The 9209-nt window shown below is 59.9% G+C and overlaps 1 protein-coding gene across 1 annotated transcript; it reads right to left on the bottom strand.

Moving 5' to 3' along the window:
- Positions 1-4994: 4994 nt before the first annotated feature.
- HPCA (hippocalcin) lies at positions 4995-6152 on the bottom strand. Its single transcript, XM_057397859.1, has 3 exons — positions 5726-6152; positions 5345-5450; positions 4995-5109 (listed from the first exon to the last, which is right to left on the bottom strand). The coding sequence occupies exons 1-3, from the start codon at positions 6101-6103 to the stop codon at positions 5012-5014; spliced, it is 582 nt and encodes a 193-aa protein (XP_057253842.1). The 5' UTR covers positions 6104-6152; the 3' UTR covers positions 4995-5011.
- Positions 6153-9209: the final 3057 nt, after the last annotated feature.

Genomic DNA, 9209 nt, shown 5'->3' with positions numbered 1-9209 from the left:
GAAGGATCTGATCTCTTGGCATCTGTATGCTGCATGGAGGCGCACTCTGTGCACCTCTTGCCTTCATTTCTGCTGGGTTGCTGAGGTGATGCTGCAGCTGCCATTGTTGTGCTTCTGGAAATCACTTTGGTTTTGCTGCTTTTCCAAATACCCAGCTCTTCTCACCTTCCTCTTTCTGCAGTTTGTTTCTCTTTTGTCTAAGCATGGTCTCTGCTCACACTTTTTCTGTTCTCACTCTGTGACCCTCTGTCTGTACATGTGCAGTCTGCCCTTGTACCTTCTGTTCTGCCCGAGGACCAGTACTTCCTTTTGTTCCATGCTCATTCCTCTAGAATTATACTACCCACACTTCTTCCTGAGAAAGATACCCACAAACCTGACTGCAGCCCCTGGTTGTTTGTAGCTGTACTGTCTTTGGCCACAGACTCTCCATCTTCTAGCATCTTCTGACAAGCTCTGAGAAAGGGGAGGACTCTGATGTGGACGGCAATAGCCTGTGAAGGGGCACAGACATGAAGTGTCAAGGACTAAACCCATTTGAAGTGGCTGGATTTGGTGCCCTGGGGGACAAGCTTTGAACCTGAACTTCTGCCTAGATGAGTGTGACCATCCTCCTATTCTCTAACTTGGCAAATGTTACTACTCGAGCCCTTTATTGGAAGGGGCTTTCTCTACAAGACAGACTTTGTGATGGTTGGTCAGGAAGCTGTCACTGAAGTGGGGCAGGAATTAGGAGTCCATCAGGGCATGGAGGAGGGGTGTTTTAGGGGGTGAGTAAGAGTAAACGGGGAGCCATTTGAGATGCAAGCCTCCCTTTAGGTTCAGGTAAAAGCCTGTCAGCAGAGCAGCCCTACCCAGGGAAGTGCTGTTCCAGAGTGAGAGATGTGACAGGCCTTTAACAATGCACTCACCATTGGTTTGACTGAGGGGAGCTCATCTTTCACCTCGTGACCGGACTGTCCTGCTTTTCCTTTGCAAAAAGACATCTGAATAATACACCTGAGATCATAGAGTACACAAGATGGAGTTTTAGGTGGGAAAGCGAGGAGCGAGAGCAATGCAGGTGACACCATTGCGGAACTCACCATGTGCAGAAGATGCCCAGCACCAGCTTTCTGTCCTGGCTCTTCAGCTGTGGGAGCAGGGGCTTGCAGCATCTCCTGGCTAAGATCCACTTCCTCAGACTCCACTATAAAGTGCGACCCCAACCGGCATCTGGGACCGGGGATGTAGCAGGGTGTCAAACTGGGATCATTCCTCCCTATTTCCTTCTGGACTTGATGCTTTTGCTTAAACTGTCAAATATTCATCAGAATTCTTTGTCCTCAATAATATTTCATTGAAGTGCCTGTACCACTGCTCTGCCCATGAAGAATGGAGGCTGCTTCTGTACGTGGAAGGGCATTAACCCTCGGAGAGGCTCCCCAGGCATTGGGCCAGGCTGCCAAGGCAGTGGTGGAATCACCGTGCCTGGAAGTGTTCACAAACCGTGTATTTGATGCCCTCAATGCCATGGGTTAGTGGTGGCCTTGGCAATGCTGGGGTAATGGTTGAATTTAATGGTCTTAAATGCCTTTTCCAACCTCGTTGATCCTAGGATGCTGTGGCTAAAACTCGGTACTGCGCTGGTGGCTCCGGGCGCCGCTCGCTGCTGCCGTCCTGTGGCCAGAGTTGGGTACTGCAGACCGTGCCTCCGCGCAGGAACCGGGGCGCTCCCGTTGTCCCTGCGGGCCGGGGCCGTGCGCTCGCTGCTGCCTCCCGGGGCACGTTCAGGCCCAGGGTGCTCGTGGCCGCCGCCCGGTGCTGCAGGGGTGAGGTCTGCGGCCACGAGCCCGATCAGGAGCCCCCGGTGCGCTTCATTCTCCCGTAATGAACCTCAGGCGCCTCGGAGGCTCCTGCCCCGGCATCCTGCGCCCTGCTGCTGTGCTTGTCTCTCTGCCTTTGCCCTGGTTTCAGCTGCAGCAGAGTCAGTTCTCTTCCTAGGATCAGGTGCAGCGCTGCCTTTACTCTGAGAACAACGCTGATAACACACCAATGGTTTAGTTGTTCAGTGGCTTTTACCCCGATCAAGGACTTTTGAGTCCCATGCTCTGCCAGTGAGGAGAGGCACAAGAAATCGGGAGGAAGCAGAGACAGGACACCTGCACTAGCCAAAGGGATATTCCATACCATAGCCTGTCATGCCCAGTATCGAAACGGGAGGAGTTACCCTCAGGATCCTAATTCACATTGCATCTTTGTTCATAGCTTCTTAATCTTTCATGAGATTGCACCTGGATGTGATTCTTCAGGCTCTTTTGTTATTACGTTTTATTGTATCCACTGTATATATGTGTGGACTGGAAATAAAACAAACTCGGTGAGTTTCAGACAATCCTGTGCTATCCAGCCTACGATTCTGGACTGTAGCTTGAAACACACAGTATCTTCTCTTATACTCCTCAGTTCACTTCTCATAGCTGAGCCAAGGTAAATCAGTAAAGTACAACTGAAATGACAGGAGAAAACTTGCCAGGAGATAGAAGAATCCAACTTCAGGAAGCAGGATTTGTGTCCGAGTTCTCTGCCCAGCAGGTACAAAGATGCCCCGCATGGAAAAGGCACTGATTCTGTGTTACCTTTCCCTTTCCCAGGAGGCTTCATGGGTTTTATGTTGCTCTGTGCTGCCTCTCGCTGCTTCTGGTCTTATCTTTCCTTTAGGCTGTGTCCGTAGAGTTCATTTAGGACAATTGCCTGCAGGAGCAGACAGGAGCTGTGGAAAATGCTGCATTCGGTGGCAGGATCACTTTGCAAATTGCCAGACTGCTTCAGCATGTGGGCTCCCTGACCTGAACCTTTGGGTAACCGGTAATAGCTTCGTATCGGTGATGAATCTGTGCACACCTAGGTGCTGCCTTCTCTTTATAAAGGGCTGCTGTCTTTAGTTCATGCAGGTACAGCAGGGAGCCCTTTGCTGACGTTTGACTGATGCTCACAGCGCTGTGGTGATGTGCCAGGTAACTTACACCCTCTACCATTACAGGGGATTACCATTACATGTCCTGTATCAGGGCAATATAGTAGAACTGATGCCACAGCCCTGAGCTCCAGTATCTCTGAGACAGGGATTTGGGCAGCAGGATTGCTCGTCTTGCTGGTAAGAGACCTTGGGTATTCCTATTAAAAGAAATGCTTTTCATCTGTGAATTCAGTGCAGGTTTTTAGTGGTGGTCACCAGGTAACTCGAACCTGGTGTTTGATTTGTGACTCCAGTTGTTACTTGATGAGTCTGTGCCCAGGTTTCAGTCTTTTATTTGTCTCTCGGACAGATGGTTTTAAGGAACAAGCAGGATAAACGGCAGCACAAGTTTATTTGAGGAAGGTCTGTTCTCCATCTGGTCCTACACTTCACAAGCTGAGGGAGTTCTCAAGTAACCCTGAAAACCACCCCTGCCTTCATGCTGCTCACCTCCTGTCTGCTCAGTGCCTTTATTGCTCAAAGGCCTTTGGAACCCACTGCAGAGGCGGAGGTCTGAAAGGTTCCTCCCTGCGCTGCCGCTTCCCTCCCCTCCTGCAGAAGGGGGTGGTTTTCACCCTGAGCACCACCAGCTGCCTGCCCTGCCCGCACTGCCCATCCATCATTGTGCTGGTCCTGAGCAGCCGCAGCCGGGTGCTGCTGTCCCCCTGCACTGACACCAATGTCGCCTTCACCCTGGTCTCCCGTGAGTGCCCCTTCGATCCCACCCGTGTCTGTGGGAGTCCACAGGGGGGGTTTGCACCGGGGATGGGGAGGACGGGTGGGGAATTGATGCCCCAGCCTGGGTTGGGTTGGAAGGGACCTTAAAGCTCATCCAGTTCCAAGGGCAGGGACACCTTCCACTGGAGCAGCTTGCTCTAAGCCCCTGTGTGCAGCCTGGCCTTGAACACTGCCAGGGATGGGGCATTTACCACTTCTTTGCTTGTCCCCACAGAGCTCCACGCTGTCCCTCTGGGCCTTCTCCCTCCTGCTCAGCTCCATGGAGATTGTCTTCAGCATCCGCTGCCTCCTGCTCACCCTCCACCTCTTCCTCCTCTGCCACTGCTGCCATGGGATGCACCGGAGGGAGGTGACTGCTGGTCCTGGGCTCAGCCCTGAGCAGGGCTTGCATGGACCCGGCTGGGCTCAGGGGCTCTGGGATAGAACTCATGCTCATTCTCATCCTCTCTGCTTTGTTGGGCTCCCTGCAGGCAGCCCCTGGGCAGAGCCCTGACCCCATGTAGTGCCTGGGCTTGCTGAGGCTGCACAGTGTGGGTGCTGCCTGGCTCTGAGCAACACCATGGCTGTGCCCTGGCAGCCCTGCCCTGCCCCAGTGCCTTCACAGCCCCACAGCAGGACCCCACTGTTCCTCAACCCAGCTCCTGGGTGGATGTGTCCTTTAAATGCCACCAGCCAAGACCCATGAGCCCATCCCCATGGCCTCGGCTCACCTGGGGCTGCACTGAAGCAGGCAACTGGGCTGGATCCAGATGCTTCAGGGATACCCATTCCCCATTGATGCCTCTTTCCCACCACTGACTGCACTGACACAAACTTTATTCTGTAGGTATTAAAAGACAATGAGTGCGTCCCCATCCCCGTGGCCCCTACCCATGTGCTGGCTGTGGGGAAGGGGCTGCCTCAGCCCCATGGCCATGTCTGCATGCATAGGGGGTGCTGGGGGTCTCCAAGTCCCTGTGTCTTTGTCCTCGTGCCAGGGATGCAGTGGTGGCTTCACCATGAATCTGGGTTCATGTCCCCAGTGCTGGGGGGACCCTCCTTGCCTAGGGCAGACCCTGCTCCATCCTTCCCCATGCTGACCCAGTGTGGGAGCCGCTTGGCCATGGGGACCATCCCCCTTGGTCCCCCCCTTGCTGCAGCCTCAGCCAGGCTCCAGCTCTCTCCCTATGGGGCATGGAAGTGGGGGGAGACCACAGGGGCCGGGCAGGGGCCCGTGGCAGTGACCAGCTGCAGGTTGGGGGGTGGTGTGGGGCTGTGGGGGGAGTTCCGTGGGGCTCAGAACTGCGCGGCGCCGCTGGGGTCGCACTGCAGCAGGCGCACGATGGACGGGTCGCTCTTGGCACCTTTGATGAACTCCTCCAGAGAAAGCTTTCCTGTGGGGCGGGGACAAGGCTCAGCCCGGCGCCCATCACCGCAGCCCCGGGGCACAACCAGGATTGGAGCCCTCCCAGCACCCGGGATGAGCACCCTGGGGTCCGCTGAGCCCCTCCGGCTGCCGGGGCTCCCCCCCCCTTAGTGAGCCATTTAATCAGCGTGCGTGCAGCTTGGTCTAAGACCCCCGGCTTTAGCAGCGAGACCTTTCCCTTAATCCCTCCAGCCCTCATTTACCGTCGTTGTTGGTATCCATCTGGCGGAAGATCTTTTCCGTTCTTTTCTCCGGAGTGGATTCATCTTCGGGCATGGTCATCACGGACGAGACCATTTTGTAGATGGCCTGCGAGCGGGACGTGGGGAGGAGGGATGGGGGGGAGCGAGGTGTTTGCTGTCACCCATCCAGGAAAGGGGGCCAAGCTTTGGGCTTCGCTGTGCTGGGAACGGGGCTGGCGTTCAACACCCTCCCCGTGTCCCCCCGTGGGGAGCTTTGGTTGGGATGGGCGCAAGCACCGCCACCAAAGCCACGTCCCACCCCAGGGCTGGCACACAGGGGACGTCCCCAGCTTGCACCCTGCGAGGGGATGGCCGCAGCGAGGGGGCTCAGGGGCTCGGTACCTGCACGATCTCCAGCATCTCCTCCCGGCTGATGTAGCCGTTGCCGTCCAGGTCGTACATGCTGAAGGCCCACATGAGCTTCTGCTCCAGCTTCCCGCGGGAGGTGACGCTCAGCGCGATGATGAACTCTCGGAAGTCGATGGTGCCGTCGCCGTTGGTGTCGAAGGTGCGGAAGACGTGCTCGGCGAACTTGGAGGCGTCGCCGTAGGGGAAGAAGTTGGCGTAGATCTTCTTGAACTCTTCCACGTTGAGGATACCGGAGGGACAATCCTTCAGGAACCCCTTGTACCAGCCCTGCAGCTCCAGGTCCGAGAACTCGGTGTTTTCCCGCAGGTCCTGCAGCATCTCGGGACGCAGTTTGCTGTTCTGCTTCCCCATTGTGCTGGGCCCGGTGCCGGGGGGTCCCTCTGTGCTACAGGAGGGGAGAGGGATGGGGCAGAGCTCCCTGGTAGCCCCCAGACACCGATGCGGCCCCTTCCATCCCCTCTGAGCTCTCAGGGCCAGCCCCAGGCACCACCCAGCGCCAACCCCTTTGTGTTTGCGTAATAAGCCCCTATAGCCCATCAGCACCGTACACAGGTGATAGAGAGCCCCCAGCAGGAGGGGAGGGGGCCGGATTCGGCGCTGGTTTGGGCTCTGAGGCCAGCCCGGCTTTGGGGCTGGCCGGATCTGGGTCAGCTCCCTTGGAAGGAGGGTTATTTTCAGCTCCTCCACTGCCTCCGTTAATATTTGATACCTCCGGTGGGCACCGGAGCCCCAGGCAGAGCTGGGGGCTGCAGGGCGCTGCTCGGGCCCCCCCCCACACCCCCGGGGACCCGGTGCACCCCATCCCATTGGGGTCACCCCTGGGGAGCTCAGGACGGGTGCCCAGTGTCCCCGGGTCCCCACATTGGGAGGCTTGGGGGGGGGCTTTACCCACTGCCCCACCCCAGCTGTGTTGTGATCCCTGTGTGGGGAGAGGGGGGGCTTGGGGAGGGGGGGGACTTCAGTGCCTGGAGACCCCAAAGAAAGGGGAGCCCCAAACCTCGCATCCTTTGGAAGCGCAGGGCCAAAAGGACTCCCCAAGAGGAGCAGCCCAGCAGGGCCGGACCCCCCCCGCCCCAGTTACAAGGGGCTGGGACCCCCCCATCACCCCCCCATGGCTCCATCCCCGCTCCCGCAGCCCAAGGGAGGATCTGCGGGCTCCCGCCCCACCCAGGGGTCCCCAGTTGGGGGGCACCACCCCCACCCTCACTGCTTGGGGGTCTGAGCCCCGTTCCCGCTGCCCGGGGGGAGGGAAGGACCCCCCCCAAAGCGGGCACCATTGAAGATGCCCCCTGCGCCGGGGGGGGGGGGAACTGGACCCGGGATTCCCCCAAACGGGCACCCCCGGAGCGAGCGGGATGAGGGGACCCCCATGAGAGCTCCCCCCGGGGTGCGTTACCGGTACCCCCGCAAATGAGACTTGGGGGGGGGGGGAGCTCCGCATCCCCGGAAGTCCCCGGGGCCGGGTCGGTGCCGCTGTCCCGGTCTCCCCGGTTCCCCCGTACCCCCCCCCCCGTCCCCGGGTCCCCCCCGTCCCCGCCGCCTCCCACCTGCCCGGGGACGAGCCGCAGCCGCCGCCGCCGCCGTGCGCCACCGCAGCCCGGGAGCGCCCGCCCGTAGTGCCCGCCGCAGCGGCGGGGGGGCACCGGGGGCACCGGCAGCCGCCCCCCCCCTTCCCCGGGTCCCCGCGCACACACAGACCCCCCCCCCCCCCCCCGGGCACTGCCCCACGCAGGTCCCTGCGGGGGGGGCTCGGGTGCAGATCCCTGGTACCCCCCCCCCCCATAGTCGGGGTCTGCGGTGAGAACCCTGATGAGAGCTCTGGGGGGGCACCGGGAGCACTGGGAGCACTGGGATTATTGGGAGCACCAGGTGCACTGGAAGCACTGGGAAGTCTTGGTGCACCAGGAGCACTGGGAGCACCGGGAGCACTCGGAGCCCTGAGAGCACCGGGAGCACTGGGGGGTCTTGGTGCACCAGGAGCCCTGGGAGCCCCGGGAGCACCTGGGAGCACCGGGAGCACTGGGAGCATCGGGAGGTCTTGGTGCACCAGGAGCCCCGGGAGCCCTGGGAGGTCTTGGGATACTGGGAGCACTGGGAAGTCTCAGGGCACCAGGAGCACCGGGAGCACTGGGATTATTGGGAGCACTGGGAGCACCAGGTGCACTGGAAGCACTGGGAAGTCTTGGTGCACCAGGAGCACTGGGAGCAGCACCAGGAGCACTGGGAGCAGCACTAAGAGCACTGGGAGTCCCGGGAGCACCTGGGAGCACCGGGAGCACTGGGAGCATCGGGAGAATTGGGAGGTCTTGGTGCACCAGGAGCCCCGGGAGCATTGGGAGCACTGGGAGCACACCAGCGCTGCTGTGTTGGCGCACCAAAAGCTGAGGTGGCTGCAGTCAGGAGCCAGGGTGAGGGCTGAACAGGGACCACGCTCTCCATGTCCCAGCGCTGCCACCGCTCTCGCCTGTCCCCATCCCACCCCTTCAGAAGGAGCCCCAGGACACGGGCCAGGGTGGTCCCGGGGCCACAGGGACCCCCCCTTCCCATGTGCTTTGGGCATCACCTTCCTGCTGGCCCAAGGAGGTGCCAAGGCAAGAGGGGACGTTGAGGGCTGAGCATCCCCAGCTCGCAGCCCGGGCCGGGGCAGCGCAGCAGCTCCGCACCCGCACCCATCCCAGCAGCCGGAGCGAAGCAGCTTTGGGCAGCGCTGGGAAGAGGCTCCGGTGGGGCCGGATGCTCCCCATAGGGAGGTGCCGTTCCCGGTGGGTTTCCCCGTGTCCCTGCACCGGCTCCGGGTGGCTCCGCGGGGTGCAGATGAGGGGCACTTCCCTGAATGACCATGCAGAAAGTGATTAAACCCCAGCCCTGCCGCTGCGGTGGGGGGACAGGGAAGGGGCTGGGAAGGGGGCAGAGCTTGGGGAACCCAGGATGGGGCTAATTCACCCCAAAGTCTGGGCACTGGGATCAGTGATGCTGAGGGGCTGCAAGGAGGGAAGCATCAACCCGAAGTGGGGCAGGAGGTGGGGATAAAGCAGCCCAAACCCATGGGTTTGATTTGGCCACAGCAATGAGCAGCCGTTAACAATAAAGGTGATCCTGGTCTCTCAGGGTGGTTTTTTCCCCTTTTGAATTGCCTCCTGTGGTACCATTGCCCTGCCTGTTGCTGAGGACCCGCATCCTGCCCATCACCTGCACCTTTGGGTGCTGAGCCTTCTGGTGCTGCCATTGCCCCACCGGCTCCTTCTCATCCTTCACATCGCAGCAGCTGGGAACCCTCCACGGGGACCAGCATCAGGCCCAAGGGGTGTTTTGGGGTTGGGATTGGTCTGGAGACACGGGAACTGGTGATGGGAGCTGCTGCGGTGCCTCCATCCCGTGTAAGAGAGATGGGATGGGGACTGGAACTGGGGCTTTGGGTGAGCAGAAACGGGAGAGAAGGGAGGGGTTTGTGCCCTGG

The sequence above is a fragment of the Pezoporus wallicus genome, unplaced genomic scaffold (assembly GCF_028554395.1).
Source record: "Pezoporus wallicus isolate ANWC-B61680 ecotype Strahan unplaced genomic scaffold, APGP_CSIRO_Pwel_v1 contig_10769, whole genome shotgun sequence".
Classification (NCBI taxonomy): Eukaryota; Metazoa; Chordata; class Aves; order Psittaciformes; family Psittacidae; genus Pezoporus; species Pezoporus wallicus.
The sequence above is the reverse complement of the archived record's forward strand: the minus strand, read 5'-3'. Positions and strand labels throughout refer to the sequence as shown.

Excerpts from the sequence above, each read along its gene's own strand:
- HPCA (XM_057397859.1), bottom strand. The coding sequence starts at position 6,103 with ATGGGGAAGCAGAACAGCAAACTGCGTCCCGAGATGCTGCAGGACCTG. Across the intron at positions 5,451-5,725 it reads AGATGCTGGAGATCGTGCAG|GCCATCTACAAAATGGTCTC; the intron begins GTACCGAGCCCC and ends TCCCGCTCGCAG. Across the intron at positions 5,110-5,344 it reads GATGGATACCAACAACGACG|GAAAGCTTTCTCTGGAGGAG; the intron begins GTAAATGAGGGC and ends CCCGCCCCACAG.